The sequence below is a fragment of the Paroedura picta genome, chromosome 3 (genome assembly GCF_049243985.1).
Source record: "Paroedura picta isolate Pp20150507F chromosome 3, Ppicta_v3.0, whole genome shotgun sequence".
NCBI classification, from domain to species: Eukaryota; Metazoa; Chordata; class Lepidosauria; order Squamata; family Gekkonidae; genus Paroedura; species Paroedura picta.
This window is the reverse complement of record NC_135371.1, coordinates 32657133-32683061: the sequence shown is the minus strand read 5'-3', so window position 1 is coordinate 32683061 and position 25929 is coordinate 32657133. Positions and strand designations below refer to the sequence as shown.

General features: G+C 41.9%; 1 protein-coding gene across 8 annotated transcripts in view; it reads right to left on the bottom strand.

Moving 5' to 3' along the window:
* ITPR1 (inositol 1,4,5-trisphosphate receptor type 1) overlaps positions 1–25929 on the bottom strand; it is a 264215-nt gene that overhangs the window by 80033 nt on the left and 158253 nt on the right. For 3 of the 8 annotated variants that reach the window (XM_077325238.1, XM_077325239.1, XM_077325245.1), the window contains 5 exons: positions 25478–25626; positions 24418–24529; positions 20861–20893; positions 3951–3986; positions 2766–2813 (listed from right to left, as the gene is read on the bottom strand). In XM_077325238.1, coding sequence (XP_077181353.1) covers positions 2766–2813; positions 3951–3986; positions 20861–20893; positions 24418–24529; positions 25478–25626 — 378 coding nt within the window. The remainder of the gene's footprint in view (positions 1–2765; positions 2814–3950; positions 3987–20860; positions 20894–24417; positions 24530–25477; positions 25627–25929) is intronic. The other 5 variants (XM_077325243.1, XM_077325244.1, XM_077325246.1 and 2 more) reach the window with 3 other exon arrangements.

The window sequence follows — 25929 nt, the reverse complement described above, 5'->3', positions numbered from 1 at the left end:
ACCTCTGCCAGGTATAGCTTCTTCCTCAAGCTTTAGACAATATTATGAAAATATTACATACAAATCATCTCACACAAAGTGTAGTTCACAGATCCAAGCTTTTTACATCCGCTGGAGGTCAGTATTACCATACAAAGCAACTACAGTTTATTCTAGTAATAATACTAATATGGATAGGAAACAGATGATAAATATAAAGGGACCACTATCAAAAAGTATATTGTCCTCCTCGGGCTGGTACCCCACCCTCCCGTCATATGTCAAGATTGTAAGGTCCTCTGAGGGCACAATCACAATAATACTTTTTTTTAACTGAATGGGGGCTACAGATGATCACCTCTCCATTCAGTTACAGGTATGAGATGGTAGGCTTTTTAATGGATGCTACATGGTCTTCAGTCACCTGAATCCACCTACAGTCTCTTTGGGAAAGGTGGGCTAAGAAATGAACGAAATAGAATAGGATAGAAAGTGAATATGACACTCCTAGGATCATATGCAGGAGGGAAGATGGTATAGTTTAGCCTCCATCTCAAAATCTAAGCAGGGTCAGACCACCAAGGAAGACTCCGTAGAGGAAGGCAAAAGCAACCCAACTCTGCTTCTCACTGGCCTTAAAAGTTCCTTGCTGGGGTTGCCATAAATTGGCTGTGACTTGACAGCTCCTTACAAATACACACACATTCTCTCTCTCTCTCTCTCTCTCTCTCTCTCTCTCTCTCTCTGACATCTGCATTTAGCAAAAAATAGCACTTTTTGAAAAGGAAGGCGAAGTGATGATCCATGTGGGAGGGCAACATCCTCACTTAGGATGTTTACACTCAAGTTACAAGGTGAGATGCTGGTGCATCATAAATTATTTGTAAAATTAAAGTGATTCTCATCTCCCACGATATCATTAAATAGCTGTCACAGAAATCTCTTTACCTACTATATTAGCATTCATTTCATATTCATAAGAGTTCTTCCCACATACCTTTTGATATCATGAACGCTAAATAATAAATTAGTTTTAAAAAATACTGACACAGTCCAGCAAGTGTACTTAGTGAAAACTAGAAGCAAATTTCCAAGGATGAGGCAGGACGTAGATTATTAAGGACAATTTCCCATCAAAATAAAAACAGGTTGGATACAAACTATGGGACTGGAACCCAAGGTGCCTTTTTGCTCATGGCAGAAGTCCTTTCATGGACAGGATATTCTTTCTGCTTGCAGAAGGAGTCCTTTCATAAATGGAAAGTCATTTGGGTCCTACCTGCTCTCCAGCAAAAAACCTAGTAGCTCATGACTTATATAAAACATTATACATATCAACATGAATAAATTTCGTTGGTTTTTATCATTCCTATTTGTGAGAGACAAAATTAGTCACTCTGTTCCAAAATTCTACTCTTGAGGGTCAAGAGATCCCCAGGAGTTCTGTGGGGGCCCAAATGGGGGTTTGTAATGTGAGGGAGGGGGGAACTGGCAGAAATCACACTCCCCTCCATCTTCTGCAAGTGTAAACTGTTATCCTAATGGATGACATGATGGGATCCAACCCAGTAAGTAAAAGCAAAAGAAGATATCCAAATAGTTCTATTAACTAGACTGGACTTCAGCAAGCCTGTGCCTCTAAAGAAGAGACTTTATCACAAAAGGGGCTTTCAGGGGCCAAAGTCCCACACTGCTGCAAAGATTGCAAGTAAAAAGAACAGCAAAACATGAATGAGGTACCAAAACTAAGAAACACGGTCATGATGATATAAGCCCGACTTCAAAGCACCGTGGAGCTTCCTAGGCGCAGGTCATTTAGAAGGAAATAAACTTCACCACTCAGCTATCATAGTTGACATTAATCCTGATGCTTATAGAACTGAAATTGAAACGTCTACCAGACAAATTAAACATATTTCAAATGAGATTGCATCTCCATCTTTTAGAAAAGAAAGTTGTTACTCATTGGAGCTAAACGAGAGCTATAGTTGCACATTTTCATTTCCAGAATATTTACTATATGTTGCCACAGCAACTAGTACTTCTACAACTTATTGAATTATCAATGGAACAGCAGCCTTGATGCTCAGCCTGCATAAAAAAGGAGGAACGCCTGTTCATAATAATTAGGACTAGGCATCTGTATTTTCCCTCCGTTAAAAACCTAGACTACTAATATTATAAAACACCAAGCATTGCAATAAACAGTTTGGACATTATTACAAAAATATTCCTGCAAAAGCACAGATCATGTCACGTATTCTCCCACCACATTTCAGAACTGGTTGCAAAAGAGTTTCCCAGTATTACCATATTAAAATAAATTTTGAGCAGGGAGCTATTGGTGCTGGTCTGGCACAGCACGTCTGTCCCCATGGCCTCCAGTGCAAAACAGATGATACAATCAAAGTTCCACACACTGCATCATCTCCCATAGCTTTTGGAAAACAAAATTCATTTCCCTCAGCAACCGTCCATATGATCCCAATTTACAGTGGCATATGGAGCCGGTCAGAGTCTTCCAGCTGACAGATTCCAAGCTATTTAAACACCACGGATACTAAGAGAAAAGATATCCAAAATGTTTTCCCATGTATTTGTTATCTTCATTCCACAGTATTTTTTCTCTGAAAAATTAAAAAGGTGACAGATCTAGCATTTCTACCAGGTGCCTACTTTATTTTTCTAAAGCTGTTCAAAAAAAGAAAAGGGAGAATGGAGGAAGCACCAGTGTAATTAGAAAACCCAGCAAACTAAACCTAAAGACCACCACCAAATATACATACCCTTTTACAGTCTTCAAGTTGCCTCTGAGTTTGACTTTGATCAAGTTCCTGGTGAGTATGCAGAAATTCTGTTTTAAAGTCTGATACCAAAGAGACACTAAATAGATTTTGCATCAACAACTAGGCTACTTGATCTTTATGCCTGAGAGCAACAATGAAAGTAAAAACGGGTGGACTAATAAGCCATCTTGTTAATCAAAATTCTTCTAGTTTGGTTAAATGTAAAAGTTAAGAGTACAGTCAAGCCATACAAGGCAAGTCTCTTTGCCTTGTTTTTTTTGTACAGAGAATACAAAAAGCCACCATCTATTTTTACATTAACTCACAATGAAGAAACAGAAAACAAAATAGCTATCAGTGATATCCGTGCATACAGACATAGGCATGTACACACACATATTATGTACACATGGCTGATTCTATGATTGCATATATTTCCCACCCCCCACCCCAATTTCTTTTTTTGGGGGGGGGGAATTCTAAATATCTAGAAATTTAACATCTCTAATTGCAGGTAAGGTTTTTCTGGATCATGATCACAGTTACCTCCCTTAAAATCACTGCGATGGTCGAGGGCTTATTCAAAGAACCTCTTTTGGAGATATCTGGCACCTACAATCTCAGTTGCAGATAATTATAGTGCCACCATGATGTATTTAGAAGAATGCAATCCCCCCACAAATGCAACTGGATGTGGCATCTACAGTAAAAATTCACACACACCTACACACAACTCCACAAAGTTTTGCAACATCTGGAGTGCAAAACATTGTAATGCATTGTTCTGCTACATATAGGCGTGAAGACAAGTACGCAAAGAAATCCACATCTACTGTAAGAGGACAAATGTGTTCCCTCCAAGGGGCTTATCACACGTTCTATAAAAATAAATACATTTTGAAAAAAACAGACACACATAGCTGAAGGGCCACCCAATCCAGCTGTGGGCTTTCTTTGAGAGCTAATAGACCTGGTCTTTCACACTGATTTTTCAAGTCTTAACATTTTTGGCTGAACCAGGCTGATTTGCTCCTTTTGAGATGTGACCTGAGCACTGGAACACATGGAAAGATTGTGACAAAACTGCAAAGACCCAAGTGGACTTTCAGCCACCAAAACACACACACACACGATATTCAACCACTACTACTTCTAAAATCACCAATATATAGGTGAGTGACAGACCTGCACAGAGCAATCTGTTTCCGATGGCTGTGCCAGCTATTTAAAGCAAAATTTAAGAAGAAAATGTATTAGTCATGAAACACTCTTCTAAAAGCTTGATCAACATTTTACGAAATGTTAAACAGGCAAAACACCAACATCACACTGATCTTTGTGTATAGTTTCCTACATTATTAGGAAACAAATTTCCAAAACCAAATCCCTGCTAAAATATACATATTCTTAATCTAGATTCACATTTCTATTACCATTATTTGGACACTTTGCCTTCTTGTGTGCACACTGGCATTTAAAAGATGGTTTAATATCACACTCCTAGTTCATGTAGTTTCCTTTTAATACCTGAATTGCACTAACATTTCCCACCCAAAACAACAGAAGGAGGGGGGGAACCATTTCAAGACATACACTTGTAGAAATCCAAGGCTTACATTCACTTTTATAACTATGATTTCCTATTTCACAGTAAAAATATAGAGATTCCCACAATGCTTGCCATTAGCAGCAAGACAGAATATTTGCAGCTCTGAATATGAAATTCCAAACCACAACTTAACAATACACTCAAAACAGATTACATAAAATCTGTTATACACAAAAACATATACCAAGTCTCCATACACAGCAAAACAGCTGGAAAAACAGACATGCCACAAACCAAACTTATCAGTTTTACTATAATTAATGGTTAGTGAACTGGGAAGTTTTATCTAGATGCGTTTCTGTGGACCTGAATTGCTACCCAGCAACAGGCCTACTTCTGAAAATAAAGGACAGTGGGGTTACTTGACTACCAACCAGCCTTCATTTGCCTAAATATAATTCTCTTCAATATTGGAAAATGTTCTATACTAGTATAAAAAGCCTGTTTTAAAAATGGGCTCTAGAAGAGCGGTGGGCCGGAGAGCTTCTTCAGGGCAGAGTGGCCCAGCTGGCAAACCAGGCTGCCTGGGCTACTATGGTGCCATGGTGGCTAGCCAGCTTCCCCCCCCCCGCTCCTTGGCAGGCAGAAGGCCTGAGAATGTGGTGGCCCAGCCATGAGACATAGACCCCCAGGGACAGAGCTGTGGCACCGTAGAGCACAGACAATGGGTCTCCCCCAAATTCCCAGCAGGCAGGAGGCCTGGGAGTACAGTAGCCCAGCTGGCCTTCTGCCCTCCTTCCCAGCTTACCTTTCTGCCAGTTCTTCCTCCTCCCTGCCAAGTGCCCAGAAGCAGGACAAAGGAAGAAGAGGATGGGGGTGGGGAAGACCCGCAATTGGTCCTCAATGGGGGAGTGCCCTCTCCTATTGGGTGCATATCTCCCCCCCCTCATATTGAGGGACAATAGGGGTTGGTTTGGCTCGGTGCATTGAAGGCGCATAAATGGTATTATTAGGGCTACAGATTTACAATAGATTGCACTAGACTGAGATGCTATACTATTATCTGATACAAAACTGTATGTATTTGGTCATACTTCAGCCCCACAACGGTCTCATCATCAGACATACTTCACGGTCACAAGCATTTTCTTTAAAGAGGGCCACCTTTGAGTAGTTAAAAATATCCCGAGCTATTCCCTTCCACCTCAGCGAGTTACCAGATATATCATATTACTGAACTTGGATTGGGAAGAACTTCAGAAATGAAGCTGACAGCTAAGTAACACAGGGCGGGGTGGTGGGTGAGGAACCCTATGAAAAAGGAAACAAGCTAGTGGAGGACTTTTCAAAATATTTCCCTGAATCCTCTAAGGGCCTAATGATCAACAGTAGGTGTGTCCTTAATTACTGTAGGTGGGGATGCTGCCAAAACGTTCACATCATACATCTGGAAATTGATTTCTTAAGAAAGCATAAAGCAATGGGAGGTTTTGGGAAAGAGTTCTAGAATTCACCTTCTTCTGCTACACATTTTTCCTATCACTAATTGTCATACTGTTCTTAAATCAAAAGGATTTCTGTTAAATTTTTATCAAATTGCAGGAAAAAAGTTTTATCACAAGTGGCATGCGATTGCATATTTTCTTCTGTTTTTATGTGGGTTTTATCATTTTATGGTAAACCGCCAGAAGGCGGCAAGGCCTGGGAGTAGCAGTCAACAAATTTAATTTTAAAATCTTTAACTGCTCCTGCGGTTAAATAAAAGGGTAAGGCCACCTGGGAAGGAGTTAGGGTGGGCCCTGTCCAGGATAAAAACTCAGAGGACCCAATCAGGAGCCACGAAGCGGCTCCTGATTGGGCCCTCCGAGTGTCCATCCAGGGCCAAGCAGCCAATGGGGAGGCACGCAAAGTGCCTTCCTATTGGCCCCTCACCAGGACAGACCAAAATTCCATTCACCCAGCCCAGTATGGCTGCCAGTCTGCTCCTGACCACCAAAGGGAGAGGAGGTCAGCAGGGCTGCCAAGGGGGATGAGAACAGAGGCTTGGACAGGCTGTGCCAGCCCTTTTCCCCCCAAGGCTGTCCTAACTGCCATGTCCAACTGCAAATTGCCTCAGAACCCTGACAGAGCTGGCCGGAGGCTGCAGAGTGCTCCCCCCCTCCCCCCTTCAGGCCTGCTGGGAAGGAGCCTCTGACAGGCCCTGACTGAGAGGAAGGAGGCATTTCCAAGAGCAGCGCAGGGGAGAGCCTTCGTTTTGAGGGGGGGGGGGGACTTTCCCCTTCTGCCAAACAGTTGCCTGACAGGGAGGCCACAGAAAAGCCCCTTCTCACTTAAAATACTGCTCTGGCCGGGGGTTAGACACAGCCAAGCCATGTGTCTTTCTTCTTTGCAACTCTCTGCAGATTTGAGGCCACTGCACAGCGTTATTCTGCAGAGGAAGCTGGCTCTTTTGTCTCCTGTTTCATCTGAACAACAACCCTGTGCAGTAGGCCTCAACATTCAACCCCATGCCCTTACAGACTGGACAACTCCTCCCCTTCCTCTTCCCACTGCCAAGCTTTAGCACCCGTTGTATTCTTGGAGACAACGGGCTTTGCCCCTAGTAAATAATAAATAAATAAACCACTTTGGGTCCCGACTGGGGAGAAAGGCAGAATATAAATAAAATAAATAAAATAAGAATCTGTGTTGGGGGGGGTGTATAAAAAAACAAACTGGGTAGTAGTCGGCACCACCATTAGTCCAAAGGGTATTTCCCACTGTTGTTTAGATTCTCTGCCTAGCTGCTGTGCCTCCCACTTTACTCCTACACAGCAGTGCAAGGAAAATATATCACAACATCACTATTTTAAGCTATCAGGGTCCAGGGTTGACAAGCTTATCTACTGTTTTGGTGTTACTGCTTTTCAGATAGTAAGGCTGAATAGGTGTGGCATAAGGAAGTTTAAAAATTGGATAAAAAGAACAAATGCAAGCATCAGGCTAAGTGAGGGCACACACACACAAAAAGGTGCTCAGTACCTATCTTAAACAATGTTGAAGTAGGATAGGGTAGTATACTTGAAGTTCCTGAAGTTTAAAGTTCAACATTGTCTTAGCCCGCATAGTTGGGACTTCTCAGGGTTCCTTGCTATGCAGACAAGATGGAGTTCCTAAACAAAAGCTCAGTTCTTCATGGCTTGTGCCTATTCAACAGCTGAAGCTACAACTTAACAAAGCTTCTTCCCCATGCACTGCAAATTTATAGCCTCCCCCCCCCCAACCCCCAGCAAGAGTCTTCAGGTGTTTCTACAGTTGTCTTTCTGATTTTCCTGTGGCAAGGGGAAGATAAAACTTTCTATGCATTTGGTGGGCGGTATAAAAATATAAATATAAATAAATAAATAAATCTCACAAGGCATGAGATAGTAAACCCTTTCCCTATTTTTGCCAGAACAATTAGCATATGTAAACAATGAAGTATTTTGTGCCATCCTACGGTTACACAGGACTTCTGTATACACACTACAGCAGGGGTAGTCAACCTGTGGTCCCCCAGATGTTCATGGACTACAATTCCCATGAGCTCCTGCCAGCATTTGCTGGCAGGGGCTCATGGGAATTGTAGTCCGTGAACATCTGGAGGACCACAGGTTGACTGCCCCTGCACTACAGGGCAGGGCAAGAATAAAACTCTCACTATGTGCTATGATATCCCTTGTGAATAGCAAATACATATTCCAAGGGGGCTTGGACCACTTATATGATCAATGGAAGAGCACTCAGGATTCCTTTGAGATCATGCTTTTGTTTATTGGTGAGACAAGCGATCAAAGTTGTTTCTGGACTGTGAACATTCAGAAAAATTTTCTTAGGTGTGATGTTATAGTTAGGGATGCCAAGTGTTTTTTTAAAGGATACCTGCATCTTCAGCAGCTGCAGAACAAACTTTCTTAGTATGCAAATACAGGAAGGGGAAGCTCTACCTGTAGAATTTCTGCATGTCACACAGTTCTTAAAGATGCAAGATTCCTGCCAAGATGCTGGCAGTTGTATTAAAAAGGTAAAGAAGCAGCAGCAAATGTGATGCTGTTCAAATCAATGAAAAAATGTAGAATAAATTCTAAGCCTCAAAATTCACCTGCATTGTAAGTGTTCAAAACCGAATCTGATTTTATTTACATGTGCAAAATGATAGCTATATAGCACACAGTCACAGGACACAAGTGAATAGGAGAGAGCACAAAAGAATCAGATGTCATCCACGGAAGGGAATATACATAACATAAAACTTATAGCATCTGAAGCAACAGACAACCATAGTGGCTTTAATACAGAAATAAGTTTTAGAAAAAGGTTTCCTAAATCTTGATACTGTTTTCAGCTGTTAGGATCACATTAAAATATGGTAAATGTAAACGAAAACAAAGCTGAGAGTAGGCTCTGCAGGTTTAAATTAATCACAAGTCCACCTCATTACTCTTCAATTTAGTTGACCTTTAAAATGAGAACTGTACACTCTCAAGGTAACATAATCTGATGAGCACACCTGGAGTTACTCTCATGGCCATTTGTGGCTTATGGCAACTTTCTTAAGGTTCTGTTAGTCAGCAATAAATATGTGCCCCACGTGTCATCATTCCCATTTCCAAACTAGGACCATTCTTATATTAACTTATAATACTGTGAGTTGTCTTTCTGAACAGATGCTCAAAGAAATGTGCAAAGCAACAGCAGACAAAACATTGCAACCCACTCTTATAATTAAGGAAAGCTTAAAAGAGTTTTAAAAGTGGACAAAGCACAGAAAAATGGCAATTGAACAACAGTGGTTAAAGTCTTCAAACGACAGCCTTTAAAAAAAAATCAAACTCAAAAAACTTTGGTGCAACAAAAGGATCTTCTATACCAGGGAAAGCTGAAATGAGTATAACTTGACATACAGGTGGAAGAAATACAGAATAGAGGTCATTCCCTCTCTTCCTATTATAAGGACATAAATCCTCCCAATTCTGTCCATCGTTTTAGATCCATTCTTGGTCTGAGATCCTCCCGTCCCCCACCCCCTTAGTGCTATCTCTCAGCAAGAATGCTATTACAATTTTACTACAATACGGCAATTACTTTGGTTTAGAACCCTTATTTGTTTGCAAGAAATAAAACACAGTTAGTTGATATATCCAAATTTGGACAGTGTGACAAATTGTGGGTAGATTAAAGCTAGCCATGGGCACAACCTGACCCATGGGTCTCTGCAAACTCACAAAATTGGGCAGTTCGTGGCTCATGAACTGGACTCATACGGCCACACCCTCAATGACCACGCATGACCACATATGGGTCTTCCCCCTTTGTGTGTGTTCGCAGGCCTTTTGGAGGGCAGAATTTTCTCCCTCAATGCACGTGTGTAAAGTGCACGAAAATCTCTCTTCTGGCAAAGCCAGGCCTTGGGAGGGTTTTCTTTTGGTTTCTGTGGCTACCCGTTTAGCTTGATTGACATCCTCGTAAGCCAACAGTAGTGCCCCCTTTGGTTTGAATAAGAATGCTTTGCCCATGAGAGCTCATTGCATTCTTTTGCTCTCAGGTGGGAAGGGTGAAAGGGAGACATGCATAGCTATTACCTGTTTACTTTGACTGACATTCTTGTAAGCCAAGAGTAGTGCTCCCTTTGGTTTCAATGAGAATGCCTTGGCCATGAGAGCTCATTGCGTTTTTTGTTCTCCAAACGTACATCTCTGTGGCTCTGCCATGGTGCTAGGATTTGATCCATGGTATCCTCATGAATCCTCAGAATGTTTGTGCCAAAACACAACTCCACATATTGTTTTCTTTGCCTCTTATTTCAACATGAGAATCATGTTGTGCTGTTGCCATGGTGGAAATCCATGGTTTCAAAGCACAGACCCTAAAGATTTTTGTATTGATTCAGCCAAGTCTCACAATCACTTATCATCTCCATATCAACAAGAGGATAACACACAAATCATGAATCCACTGCTTCTTGGTATCACCACATCCAATAAACTATATTTATCCAATTGCCTTTGGAGGACATCCATTGCACAGTCCTCCTTCCTATCTGCATGTTCATTGCCCCTTTTGACATTCTGCAGTTCGACAGCAAGTCCAGTCATAGATGTCAAGGAGTAATTTGGGAGGCATTTCGGAGAGGACTTTGTTTGCCACTTTCTCTTTCCTTCCATGGTCGTTTTCCTGAGTAATCACACTTTTTGGTTTTCTGTTGCCTTGGAGCTTTTCCTTGTTTTACATTCAATGACACTTGAGGAATCCTTTTGTTGCTTTCATGTCAGGGGTGGTTTGTGACTCATAAGAGGAGCCCTACCCCCCCCCCCCCAAAGATTTATAGATCTTACGGCAACATGCATTTATCCACCAGGTCTGATATTAGAGTCGGTGAGTGACTGCTCTCTCTCCCACCAGCCAAATTCCTTCTGTTTCTTCCCCCAACAAGATGGATGGTAGAGCACAAACACAGGGTTCAGATTGAATGAGGGCTAGGGTGCGCATGAGGGGCACATGTTGTCAAGTGGGGAGGCCCACCCCTTCTATTATGGTGCAGGGACCCAACCAAGTGGAGGACTACCTGCCACCAGAAGAGGAGGCGACCCCCACTGTTGAGTATTCCTCCCCCCCAATAGTCCTGAAAGTTCCAATTTGGGTGGTGTGGCAGGCAAGGATGCAGAGAGATGCTAATCAAAATAAACTTTCTTCCTGCAGGATTTGTCAGCTTTTTGCAGGGCCTGTAAAATGGAGCTCTTCCACCAGGTCTATGGTTGAGGCTGGGGTCAGCGAATCAGGGACATCACTCCCCCCCCCCCCAGGAGTTGGAGTGTATGCTACTCCCCTATCCTTTCCTTTTCACCTCTTTGATAATTGGGGGAGGAATGGGATTTTTAGCTGTAATGTTAGTAGATTGATGTTTTAATGGGAATTTTAATGGGGTTAGTTGTTGTGACCCACCTCGAGCCTGCCGGGAGAGGTGGGAAATAAATATAATAGTAATAGTAATAGTAATAGTAATAGTAATAATAGTAATAGTAATAATAGTAATAGTAATAGTAATAGTAATAGTAATAGTAATAGTAATAGTAATAGTAATAAAGTGGAGTGAAAGATCACCAGAAATCCTGGTTTCTATTTCCCAACATTCTGAATCTGAGGTGAAGTTTAACATCAGGATTCACTCTTTCCCATTGTTGTTGTTGTTAGGTGCGAAGTCGTGTCTGACCCATCGCGACCCCATGGACAATGATCCTCCAGGCCTTCCTGTCCTCTACCATTCCCCGGAGTCCATTTAAGTTTGCACCTACTGCTTCAGTGACTCCATCCAGCCACCTCATTCTCTGTCGTCCCCTTCTTCTTTTGCCCTCGATCGCTCCCAGCATTAGGCTCTTCTCCAGGGAGTCCTTCCTTCTCATGAGGTGGCCAAAGTATTTTGAGTTTCATCCTCAGGATCTGGCCTTCTAAGGAGCATCAGGGCTGATCTCCTCTAGGACTGACCGGTTTGTTCACCTTGCAGTCCAAGGGACTCGCAAGAGTCTTCTCCAGCATCAGAGTTCAAAAGCCTCAATTCTTTGACGCTCGGCCTTCCTTGTGGTCCAACTTTCACAGCCATACATTGCAACTGGGAATACCATAGCCTTGACTAAACGCAGTTTTGTTGGCACTTTTATTTTCTTTGCTCTCTTTCCCCTACTCATGCCCTATTGACACACTTTGAAACCAGTCATACATCACTGCTTTTGCCGCATCAGGATGCAATCAGTTTTGTGCCCTCAACCAGGTTGGGTCTTCCTGAGTAGTCTCCATTAAAATAAAATTGTGGTTGTGGTGCTGCCTTTGGAGGACATCCATTCCACAGTTCTCCTTCCTTTCTACCTGCAAGCTTGTTGCCCCTTTTGACATTCTGTAGTCTAACAGCAAGTCCAGTCATAGGTATCAAGTGGTAATTTGGGAGGCATTTGGGAGAGGATCTTGTTTGCCACTTTCCCTTCCCGGGTCATTTACCTAACTAATCACACGTTTTGGTTTTCCCTTGCCTTGGGGCTTTCCCTTGTTTTACATCCAAGGACAATTGAGGCATCCCCTAGTTGATTTTCTGCAAGGGTTGGTTGCCCCCTGGCCCAGCTGATCAGGAGTTTTAGCCTTGGGTGCTATCAATATGTAGATGACACCCAGCTCTATCTCCTGATGGATGGTCTCCCAGATTCGCCCACAGACAACTTTTCCAGATGCCTTGAAGCAGTGACGGGATGGCTTAAGCAGAGTCATCTGAAACTCAACCCTTCAAAGACAGAGGTACTGTGCAGTTGGGTAAGAAGGGACATGGCAAAAAAGCATGCTTGTCCTGACCGAACAGGGTGCGTCTGTTAGTCGCACACTCAGCTAGAAGTCTGGGCATGATTTCTGTCACCTCCTTCTCTCTGAAGGCACAAGTTACCATCTCCACCAAGTCAAGCTACTAGCACCCTTCTTGGGCCCAGAAGACCTAGCCACAGTTATCCATGCAACAGTAACCTCTAGATTGTACTTCTGTAACTCACTCAATGCAGGCCTTCCTTTATCCTTGCTCTGGAAATTACAACTGGTCCAGAACACAGCAGCTAGCATCCTCACAGGAACATCTTCAAGGACCCATATTCAGTCTATGCTTTGGCAGCTGCACTGGCTTCTCACTGAATGCCAGATCAAGTTTAAGGTTCTGGTATTTACCCAAAAGGCCATTTGCGGTCTGCCCCCTGAGTATCAGAGAGAGCACCTTTCTACCTATACCCCCCCAAAGAACTCTCCATTCTTCAAATGCTAATCCTGGCCCCAAATAAGTATGCCTGGCCTCAACCAGGGCTAGGGCATTTTCCTTTACACCCCTAGAAGAGAGATATCTGGCTGTTCACATTCCTTCCTGTTCTTTTCTAAGCTACTTATCAACCTCCTCTATCTTAAAGATGTTATACATTAAGGATTTTAGAAGCAGACTTGGTGCACAGCACTGTAAGATTAATAATGCCTAAGCAGAGTGGCAAGTTTCTGAGTTCATCAACGTCAATGGGCTCTGAAGGATGTAACTATACTTAGGATTTCACTGTAGCTCTCTTTTTATTTAGTTTGTCGGTTGACTTGCTCTATAATAACAACAGCAACAACAAGATGCCCGTGTTTCTCTTTGGAACATATGCCCTAAGTAAATCATCAGATCAATGTGATTGCCTCATCTCAAACAGGACATCATTTGCACAGGGAAGGCCCGCCTACGGGGTGGTAAAGGGGAGCAGGCTGTCTTTATTCCCTTCAGAACTCTGGCTATATAATGAGCTTTACTGAGTCATCTCCCTGATACTGTACCAAATGTGAGCAAGAGCTAGGAGTAACTGGCAAGAGCTTTTTGAATTAATGATTTTGCCTCCTGTTCTGAATGGAGGACTCTAGACAGGCTCAGAGCCTCTGCAGACATAGTCCTTTAGAGGGGCAGAATCTATAGAGGCGATTATCCCTTTCTTCACCACTTCTCATGGCCAAGTAATGGTCAGCAGAAGATGAGACAGGATAACAAACATATCTTGCCTTTCACTGAAACAAACAGGTTACCTGCCCTTTTTGTCTGAACCACCAGCAAGCATCCCTTGTGAACAAGGTGGCAGGGAATGCCAATATCCCAAGACTTATCCATCTCCAACCAGAGCAGCCAACTAGGAGCAGGAGATGTGGGGTGTTGCACAGCAGCCACCACTACATTTGTGCTTCGAATGCTACTCTTTTCCCTTTTCTTGAGCCCAATTTGTTTACTACCTTGTCTTCAGGCAGGATTCCTGTGCTTCTAACAGCTACCAAACAGGCAGAAACTCATCATGATGCAAGGATGGGTCAAGCTTCACTAATTCAGCTTGTGCTGTGGCACGCCCATCAACAGAGCCTGGCTACCTAGATGACCAACTCAACATCACTTTAAGAACTAGCCATGTTCATATTTTAACTCTGAAAATGTTTCTTGAGGGCTGCCCCCTGACCCAAAATACCTTCACTTGACATTCAAGACCTTTAGAGATGCAGACCCACCTCTTTTCTGCAACGGAAAAATTCTTATAGGATAAGATTTAACAGAAACCCAGAGTAAAAGAGCATTACCGCAGCTGCTGGCAAAGTTTCCTGCATATTGCTTTGGCAGTTGTGTTAGCATTTTACAAAAAAGAAAAAGAAAAAGCCTTTAGCAACCGTACAGACACAGTAACTGCCAGCATAGTCTGGGATACTGACAGCCAGAGTCTGGGCTGAACTAACAGTAAACAGCTCCACCGCATTTTATTGGCAATTACTGCTGAAGGTCACACATCAGCAGCGAGCCCAAATTCCAGGAAAAAAACCCTTCCTCTTATGTAACTGCTGTTTGAATGTTGGCAGGTGCCCAACAGAGCAGTTCACTGCAATGTAGGAGGGAGTTTGGGGGGGGGGGGGGAGATAAGTAGGACACTTCTCAGTTCCATTCCACATCACCAGGTCGCCCCCTTCAGGCAAACTTTAGTGGTTTAAGAATTATCTGTTCCAGTGTCTCTTCAGCCCTTTCACATTTTTCTGGGAGTTGGGGAAATCAGGCCTGCTGATGCGAGGTGGCTACTGGTATGCTGCTCTTCTTGCCCTGTCTCAACGGTGGCAATGAGAAACTATGGAAAGGGTCACAAAAAGAGAAACCAAAAAATGATTGAGAGGTTGGAGAACCTTCCCTACAAAGAAAGGCCACAGAGTTTGGGACTTTTCAGTTCAGTACAATAAGATAACGAAGGGGAAGGGGGACACATGATAGAGGTTTATGAAATTAAGCTTGGTATAGAGAAAGTGGAGAGGGAGAATGTTTCCTTTCTCTTTCCGAACATCGGAACTTCGGCCAGTAATGGACTGAAGGATAGCTTTTAAAAACAGAATTAGATAGACTTTGATCAAACCACGTACCTGTCCCCATTTGTCATGCTGAACAATGTTAGTGGGCAATTGGGAGGGAACCCTTAAGAGTGCAGGCTGTGTGAAGTGTTCTTGATTTCCTCTACTTTGCTAAATGGAACCCTCATATTTAGAAGAAATATCCATCTGAATCAGTGGTTAGAGAGCATTAGTTCTGCTGCCTCATACAGTGTGTGCTGAGATGTGTCCCCCCCCCCCTCAGCATGGAAGGGTACTTCTATTAGCTGTAAGGTCATTGACAGAGGGTCTTCCTGCAGTTAGCTGGAGTCAGGTAGCACCAGCACCAGTTGAAAGAGAATACATACTCCACCCAGCCCCCTTAGGCTCCACAATGCTACAAGAGGTCTTTCTTTGCAAATTGCTGGAGCCAGGCAAAAGTGGCACCAGTCATAAAGAAGCATGTAAGATGCACTGCCTTGTGCTTCAATTTTCTGACTTAAAAGTAGCCTTAAAATGCAGAAGGAATCTGCAGCTTTTACCTTAAAATTTGGTATGGGAGATTATGACAAATGTACCCTAGGCTTGTCATCTACTCCCAGGTGGCACCACCTGCTAATTTGGAACTTCATATGACTGCTGGGATGGTGAATTGGTCCTGCTGAGGAAAGCAGCAATGGGGGAAGGCTATGGCCTTTGTATCCCATCTTGTGGGAAGTATGTAGTTGGCTACTGTGGGAACCAGGATGCTGGACTAGACAGACCACTAGTGTGACCCAGCAGGATTGATATTGTGTGAAGGAAAATAATTGGGTAACAATCATGAGAAGTGTAAAAATAGAGCCACTTTTTATCACAGAAATCATTTTAACATAATATCTGGGTAAAAATGAGCTTTGAAACCTGAGGCAGTGAGGAAGGAAGAGATTATATCAACAAGTTATTTCATAATCCTTCAGTGACTCAATTCTTATAGTCAATAGGGTTAACAATTCACTTGATGTGTCATGTCTGAGTCTTGACTGATTAAGATAGTTTTCTTCCATTTTGATCATTCTTCCCAAACAGAACTGTCAAAGCTGGATATTTCTCATCTACCTATTTGTCCGCCTACTCATAGCAATTTCATGAATTAAAAAGTTTAAAACATACCTGTTCAGAAAGTTAAAACAGAGAAGCAAAATTATTCTGAGTTCAGCTTTACTATAAATAACCCATCTTTACTCTCTCTTCTGGTCACGTGTCCTGGTCCATGCCACAACTACAGCTATGGAAAGGAACCTCAAAAATCAGAAAACAATTCCATGAGGGAGTTATGGCAGAACTTCCATTTCTGTGGAATTCTTTAATTGCTGATCACACAGCAAACAAACACACAGACATCTAGTGGATAGGATGGGCAAAAGGACTGTTACAAAAATGGAAGATTAACTGGACATCAATATATGGATGACTCATAGTTCCATCTCACACTTCTAGCAGATCTAAGGGAGGAGGTGGAAACTGTGAACAGGTGCCTGGAGGCCGTTTTGGAATGGATGGGGGCTAGCACACTGAAACTTAATGCCAGTAAAATGGAAGTGCTACTGGAGGAAGGAATATCTGACCTAGGACTTGGGAGAACTCTGGCTCTAAAAGGAGATGCACTCCCCCCTAAAGGAGCATATTCATAGCTTGGACTCAGGCCTCCTGATGGATAAGCAGAAAAGATTTTGCCACTCTGCCGCATGCCCTGGTAACATCCAGACTAGATTACTGCAATTTACTCTACATCAGTGGTCCCCAACCTTTTTATCACCGGGGACCACTCAACGCTGGGGACCACTCACCAGGGACCACTCAACGCCTTTTACTGAGGCCCGGTGGGGGGGGTGGTTTACTCCTCTACTCTCAACCACTGCCCTAGCGCTCTCTGATCGCTATGGCAATGTTTAAACATCCCTTCAAAATAAGATACAGACACGCCACAACAATGAAGTATGCTGTAAAGGGCTGGGGGGGATGAAGTAAAGGGCCGGGGGGGAGAGAAGGCGTCCTTCGGGGCCCACCTCCAGTTAGTCGAAGGACCACATGTGATCCGTGGCCCACAGGTTGGGGATCGCTACTCTACATGGTCTGCCCCTGAAGACTGTCTAGAAGCTATAGGTGGTTCAAAATACTGCAGCTAGATTGCTGACTGCAGTGAGTCTCAGGAATCATATCATTCCAGTCTTGTTTTACTTACACAGGATCACAATATGCTTCCAGGCCCAATTAGAAAGCGGGTATTGATTTTCAAAGATCTACAGCTTGTGACCATCATACTTCAAGGACCAACTTTTTCCAAATGACTCTACCTGTTTACTGTAGACATTTAAGGCTAGATGGGCGTCAGCCTGAGAATGAACTTCTCAGTCATGATGCCAAAACTTTGGAACGCCCTCCCAAGGGAAATTTATCCCATCTTGCTCTCTTGTTGCCTTCCACCAATGGGTGACATTTTTTTTGTGTGGCTTGGAATATCCCTAATGAATGTTATTGGACCTAATTTAAATTTTTGGTGTTATTTATGTATGTGTGTGTGTGTGTGTGTGCACGCGCGCGCGCGTAGTCTGTGTATACCTTTCTAAATATGTCATGTGAGTTATAAATATATATAAACAAATTTAGAACAACTAATCACACATCATTGTAATCATATGTTTAGACTTCTTGCAACTCCAAGATCTTTCTGGAGAGGGACCAAGTTCAGGAGACAGTTGGACACTGAGAATAGCGCCATGTATTCGACTCCAAATTTTAATAGCTCTTATACAAGATCTATCTACCTACCTATCTACCTATCTATCATTGTATTTCTATACCGCCGCTCCCAAAAACTGGCTCACGGCGGTTCACAAAACAAAAACAGTATCAATTATAAGTATTCTCAATAAAACAATGAAACAAATTATAAATACAGATACAAGATGGCAATATACAAATAACTTTTAAATTGCTCCCCATATTTTGGGCATTGGTCTTAAGATAAAATATGTACTGGCTGGGAGATGGAAAACAGGCCCCCAATACAGTCTACCACCGCAGTAGGAGCCGGGACAAGGTAATCCATTCTGATAAACAGATCTGGTTCAAACATGACAAGGAAGAGGGTAAACCAGAACTGTGATCTACTTTTCTGCTCTCCTTGGTTCTCTGGCAATATCTTACATGGGATTCATAGAATCCAAAATAAGCTAGCAGAGACAGTCATGAATCGCTATCCAGGTGTTGCCACAGAAAATAAAAACAAAGTCACCCTTGCTGCCCCTTTTCCTGCTTCTTTTTTTAAATTTTAGAACCAGTTGTTGCAGAGCTTCTAAAACCTTAACTAGATAGAAGATACAGAACAGAAAAGTAAGCAGAACACTTGCTATTCCTGCTGGAGTACATGAGACATTTACAGAACAGCATCCAGTGGTGGTCATTTTCCATGACAGAATTACCAATCTTGATGGAGTGCTCAATCCCAAAATCCCAGGAGTAGGTGCAAACTCTTAAGCCATCCAACATCTGAGGGGCGGAACCATGGCTCTGTGGCACAGCAGCCACTTCTCATGCAGAAGATCCCAGGTTCCACCCTGAACATTTCCACTTAAAAGACTCAAAGTAGGAGTTGCTGTGAAAGAGCTCTGGTGCAGCTGCCAGCCATAGTAGGCAATACTGATTGTGACAGACCAGACCATTGAGTCAGTATAAAGCAGCTTTATGTGCTTGAAGTCAGAAGGTAGCTTAATGAAAGCTAAACAAAGGCCTTAAAAATATCAAAACTTGCATTGCTGCCCATAGAACTCATCTAAAAGGAAACACTGTGGCTCCTTTACAGAATTTTCAGAGAATCCAAGTCTCTGCCAGAAGACATTTTTAATAAACAGGCCATGCTCATTTCCTATATTTATAAACACACCTGCTCCAAGCATGGAATCCTTCCACTGAAGGCAGCCAACAAAGTTCTTACTTGTAATTAAGAGCCCAAGTTCTAAATTCAGCCAGATCACTCTGGATGATTTACTGCAAAATACAGCAGGCTATAATAGTCAGAAACTTGTTGGGGTAGAATGAACAAAGAAGAGTTTCATTTTGGTGGCAAAGAAGAAGACCTCACTTTCTTGTTTCATTATAGGTAGTCACCATCAACCAAAGCGGGCTGACAGCCACCCTTAGGAACCCCTTATGAAAACAGCATTTATTAGTCTCCCACGTATGGCATTATATACTTAATTTGCAATATTTTACAGGCAGCCTATGCATGGCTACTAAATTTCAAATTTAGTAGTATATTCCTAAAATGGCCTAAGCAGGTTATCTGTTAATCAGTTTTAACCAGTAAAGTGATTAGCAGTTAAAATATTCTAATTAAATAAATAAAACAGTGGGCTAGATTCAATTCTGCATTTCAAACTTTAGGATGTGCTGCCACCTGTTGTTTTATGGGATAGGCTTATATTATGATAGGGAAGGTGTGTGTGTGTGGGGGTGCATGCATGCAGGGTTTTTAAATCTATATACAAAGAGGGTCCCACACTGTACCCCATAGACTTTTAAAACAGTAGCTATGAGACCAACGTGGGCCTCTGAACTATCCATGAAATGCTTCACACAGGAAAGCAGGATAGTGAAATTAAAATTATCTATAAATTGCTCAACCACTGGCTGAGTCCAAAGACCCTTACTTTTACACTTTATGAGACAAAAAGAAAAACTCAGTTCTCCATTCTGTCATTGAGAGATCAAACCTGTTAAGACTTTGGCAGCGTTATGCTATACTCTAGTTTAACTTCACTGAAATCCATAGACTTTGACTGGAATAATAGCACAAGACTGCACTATAAACTAGGAGCACTAATCCAAAAAAGTAATATTAGTCTGCAGTATTCTAAAAGAGAGCAACTTCAGACAATCACTGCCATGATCAAATGAACTACACTACCGTGCTTAACAGATAGTTGTGCTAGCAGTAGTCAAACAGCAAAACCCTTCCTTCCCTCAAGCCACTTATGAAACTTCAAGCATTTTTTAAAAACCCGAGTCAAGTAAAAGCATGGAAAGGAGGAGGGATGTACCTGTAATTTAATGTAAGCAAAAGACAGATATATATAAAAAAAAGATCACCCTGGACCTGTTTTAGCTCTTTGGATATTCCTGTCACCTCTCTTACTTAGGAACATCATGAGATATAGACATAAGATAACTATCAGTACTGGATTTTTATTTAATAACATGCAACTAGAGATCTCACATCACCAGAACATTCAAGTAGATAATTAAAGGACTTTAGTACACTTCAACCCATCATCATGTTTAGCACTCAAAATGGGATGAAGGAGTAGATTTCCTACATACCCAGAGTTTCACTGCATGTTTCTAAGCACATCTCCACATTAATCTGTGGGGCTGAGTCAGGCAAGTCACCTCTTCATGCCCTTTGAGAGGACAAAATGCATCGAAAGAGGACATTTAGAAAAAACATTAAAAACTTCCAACACAGGCCCTTGGAAGTTGTGCTCTACTGGTTTACTAGCACAAGCACATGTACCACGAGGCTTGACATTAGCGAGACAACAGGACAGACTACAGGGCTACAGACAGCACAAGAGTAACACGGAGGGGAACTTTCTGAATACATAAAGAAATGAAAAACCTCAGAATTATCCAATTCACCAAGTGCAACCAGCTGGAAAGAGAAAAAAAGAGGGGGGGGGAAAGAGAAATTTAAAGCAAATATTAATAAGCAGCAATAACTAACTCAAGAACTAAGAGTACTAATATTGTTACCAATTAGAGTACTGATTGTTACCCTAGCTCTAATCATGTTTGACTCTGCAAATTGTCCCATAGCTTCTCTTACTAATGCAACAGTAAACCCAGTTTTGTCACCATCTTAAACACACAAACAAACATACTTCAGAGATTAAAAGAGTAGCATAAGGCTATGTACATCCTCCTATGCCGGGGAGTCTTATATACATATTTGGGGTACATGAGATCTCTATGGAATTATATATGCTTTCACACCCCCAATTGCCTCAAACCTCCGAGGTCTCTTTATAACAGACTCTCATGCATCTGTTCTACATTCACTGAACTGGATGGGTTTAAAACCATTGTGTTTAGTACTGCTTCAGGTGGGTAGCCATGTTGGTCTGCAGTACAAGAGCAAGATTCAAGACCAGGAGCACCTTAAAGATCAATAAGATTTCCAGGTTATACGTTTTTGAGAGTCAAAGCTGGACAGTGGCTCCATGGAAGCTCATGCACAAGTCCCATTCTCAGTGCCTGGCATCTCCAGCTGAATGATTTCGGATAGGAAGGCTGCTGAGAAAAATCTTTTTGAAGCCCTGGGCTGTGTGTTCTAGTCAATGTGGACAATACCATTTTAAAAATCTATCACACCTGCACCTGTCCTTTCCTTCAAGGAACTTAGAGTATCAAGGACAAAACAATCTACTTCAGAGTCAGATGAACCACTGGTTTGATTCAGCACAAGGCAGTTCCAGAACTTATGCATACAAGGCACCACCCCCAGAATAAGTCATCTATACTGTGAGTGTGCAATTGGGATTTCCAAGACCTCGGGGAATTTCATTATATTACAACTTCCCTTCTGTGAAAGGGCATAGAACCTGAACCATGAATCATGAGATCAGATATACAGCAGTAAGAAACAAACAGAATTACTCATTCGCCAATTTACATGGAGAAAACTATTGTAAAGTTTTGCGGGAAATAATCAGAAGTTCTCCTAACAAAATTTATCCTGAACACTTCTGTGCAAGAGATTTATTAGTTGCAATCAGATTATATCTCTAAAGAAAAAATGAATAGGAAGTGCCAGTGTAGGTTTTTTAACACTATCATTTTCCCTATGGCTTTCTGGAAAGTTAGTCCTGTTCATAACTCTATAGGTTCTGTAGGATCATTCCTAGTTTGAAAGGTCCTTGAAATTTTTATAATAGAAACAAACCATCCAAAACTTCATTGCATTATGCCTTTACAAAACGTTCTCTTAAAATAACTGTCATGATCTCCAGAAATGATGTTTTATAGTAGACAGATAAGTGGGTATCAAATATAGTACATTCATTTTCATGCCACATTGCCCAGACCATGCAGTTCAAGGACTGAGGATATTACCCCATTTTCATTTCCCTTCAGCAGTCCTATCCAGCAGCAGGAAAGCTGATTCCTAGAGTTGTATACCTACATGGGATAATCATGTAGTTTGGAAGGCTCTATTGTTTTTGAGAGCATATGCTTGCTAGATACTTTCCAGGAATAAAATATAGGCAAAGCCATGTAAAAACTGAAAAAGTACGTGAAAAATTTCTTATCTCAAGGTTATAAAATCCAATGTATCCTGTGAGGGAAGGGGGAACCCAGCGGAGAAGGAATGTTGAACAGTTGAGCAGGTCTTCTCCACCCTAACTCCTTTTCCCAAAAGAAAATTAAATATAGGGCATTTGGCCCCAGGAAAGGTGACTGAACCTAGATGATTCTCCTAGTTCTCTACTTCCAGAGCACGGTAAAGCCACTTTCAGGAACATCCATATAAAATCAGCTGGCTCCCATATCATACAGCTGTAGCTTATCTGCAATGTCTGAATGAAGCATGGCCAGCTGACTCCTTCTCTTGTGATCAAATGCCTAGGGGTTTTTGGAATATTCACCACAGGGATTTGTCAAAGGTGTATCGGGTCTACATTTTCAAACCAAGTGCATTTTCTACATAAATTTGTTTCAGAATGGTAGAGATGATAACCTGCAGACAACAATACAAGGCTCTTCTCAGTTCAATACATCCCTATACCTCACTGTGACACATTTAAAGATTAAAATTACTCTGAGAGATCAGGGTCCTTCTCTTTGTTGTCATTCTCTCCTTTTGCTTTACATTCTTTCCTTCTCGTCTCCATTCTATGCTTGGAAAACAAAATACTTTTTTCCTTTGTAGCGGGACTTCAGAAAGTCATTTTTATTATCATTTCCATTTATACCTTAAAAGTAAATTATCCTCTGACTTATGGATTTTCATTTCTAATTTATATTTTAATAGAAGCATAATTATCAGTCTCCTTTTGTGTATGAGCAGAGATGACCCGTCAGTCGAAGATGAATAAACAGAAAGAAATTTCCAAGCTGGCGAAGGCAAAAAGCTTTATTCAGAACGAGTTCCTAGGTATAAAACCTCGTTTTCGTATATTACTTCCTCAGTAAACTTATTTATGATTTTTTTTTCCAGGGATACAAACAAAGTCTTCAACCCACTATCTATTTCTTATATTTTATATTTTAAGCTATATAATTTGGGTCTATTAGTATCAAAGGTCCATAAAGGTAACTATCTTATAAATGCAGAAGGAATAGTCTTTGGATTTACGTACACTGAATTACTGTTTGTATCAGAGTACATAAGCCTGGAACAGTCTAGGAGATCAGAAGGACCGAGGAATTCTACCTGAATACAAACTAACAAGATAATGGAGAGAAGATGAATTAGTACTGATATCAACATATCAAGCCAGCGGAATCACTTTTAAAAATATTAACTTCAGTTCTATTATTTTCCAAACCTAAATACGTTCTTCTGGTTTGGAAACTCATGAAGAAGCAGCAAAAGAGAAACAGTGAATTAATCATGCAGAGTATTGGTGCTTCTAGTTGGGGTTCATATGTAACGAGGAATTTTGATATCTGAAGTTATGTCCTCATAATTCTTCCAGCATTTCATCATGATTTGGCACAGGCACTTATTTTAGACTTCGTTTACTTCCAGTGGAACTTGTTAGCAAGCCTAAGGCTACACATTTCATACAAAGCAAAGGATTGCACTATAAGTATTCTTACTTGGAAACTGCCCCAGAAATCAATGTGATTATCTTGAAAGAGCTCTGTCCTTATGCTTCAGGGTTAAAAATAATGTTTAAAACTCTATAGGGGAATCTAGTACAAAAATCTGATTACATTTGATTAAGGAATAGTTAAGCTCCTCATAGGACAAATTTGGACAAAATCTATGATTTTTAAATGACTGATTATCCTGTAATAGCCAACCTGTAAATCTGTTGGTAAAATACTAGGAAAAACGCCACCCCTTTTTTTTTGAAGAAAAAGGACAACAGCAACAAAAAAAGGTCCCATCTTTACTACAAATAAAAAATTCAGCAGAGAAGATGAAATATAAACATAAAATCAAAATACCTTCTCTCCATAGCCTCTGTCTTTGGTCATCATTTCCCTGAGTGTCTGCAAAACTTTAATACAAAGTTTCTCCTCGTTTTCTTCCAGAAGCTGTTTAGTGTGCTTTATCAACCTGAAACCAATCAATTCATCATAGTCTGTTTTAGTACAAGAATTTCTAGTTAGGAAAGACATTTGTAGCTAGTGGGGCACTCCCACGCATGCACGTTTGCGTGGCCGGGTCACGCATGCGCGTTTGCGCCATGCATGGCGCAAATGCGCATGCACGACCCAGCCACGCATGCGCACATACATGGGAGTGCAGCGAATGCGCATTTGTGGCCGCGCATTGCACAAACGCGCATTCGTGGACCGGCACAGCCCTGTGGAGGCAGGGAGTCGTGGCCCAGTGCCAGGGCCACCGACTTACATGACTGGAAGGTGTTGAGACTAATTAGAAGGAAAGCGAGATCAGCCTTTGCTTCCAGGTTATCCAGCTACAAATCACCATCTTTTACAAACAGGCTCATTTTATAAACAGTGCTCTAGTCAGGACACATTTAACATGCGTTTGTTACAGCATCTCTAGTGTATTACAATTTCCTCTAGTTATTAACTGAGGTGTAGATACACAAACTCTGAGTAAGGGATTAGAAAGCAATCGGATTCATGTAGAGAACTGTTCATACTTTTGTTAAAGCTCGTGGAAACCTGCACTTAATACAGCATAGGTAAAGGTATCCCCTGTGCAAGCACCGAGTCATGTCTGACCCTTGGAGTGACGCCCTCTAGCGTTTTCATAGCAGACTCAATACGGGGTGGTTTGCCAGTGTCTTCCCCAGTCATTACCGTTTATCCCTCAGCAAGCTGGGTACTCATTTTACCAGCCTCGGAAGGATGGAAGGCTGAGTCAACCTTGAGCCGGCTGCTGGGATCAAACTCCCAGCCTCATGGGCAGAGCTTCAGACTGCATTTCTGCTGCCTTGCCACTCTGCGCCACAAGAGGCTGTGAACTAAATCAATACTGAAGGGGGAAAAGCCAAATCAAGCATCATCAGTTAAACATACTCCTGGTACTCACTTGCAAATGAAACCTCCACTTTCACACTTCCTTCTTGCATCTGTATTCTCTGGGAAGAGCAGTTCTGGACGATGAAGGACATCCACCAGTACAGATAATTCAGCCTGGACAAGGGGACGCAACCGGTCTTCCAAAGCTGACACGATATCCTGAATTGCAAACACAGATATTTTAACATTTTTTGGAAAGAACACATGGAAAAAAATATTGTCTAGAATAAAGCCTTCATTACCATCCCCTCCAAAAGGCAAATTTAAGAGTTAATAATTGCGTCCCCAGCTAACAGCACAATTGGCAAGTGGAACGTTACGCCTTGTCATACTGCGGCCCACAGCAACACTTCTCTTATCGTTATCAGAAGCAGTTAAGAAGGGGTTTATAAAACAAGCAGACTTAGTGACTAACATTGCAAGAGGGGTTCTGGGCACTACATCATTTCGTATGTATCGGCA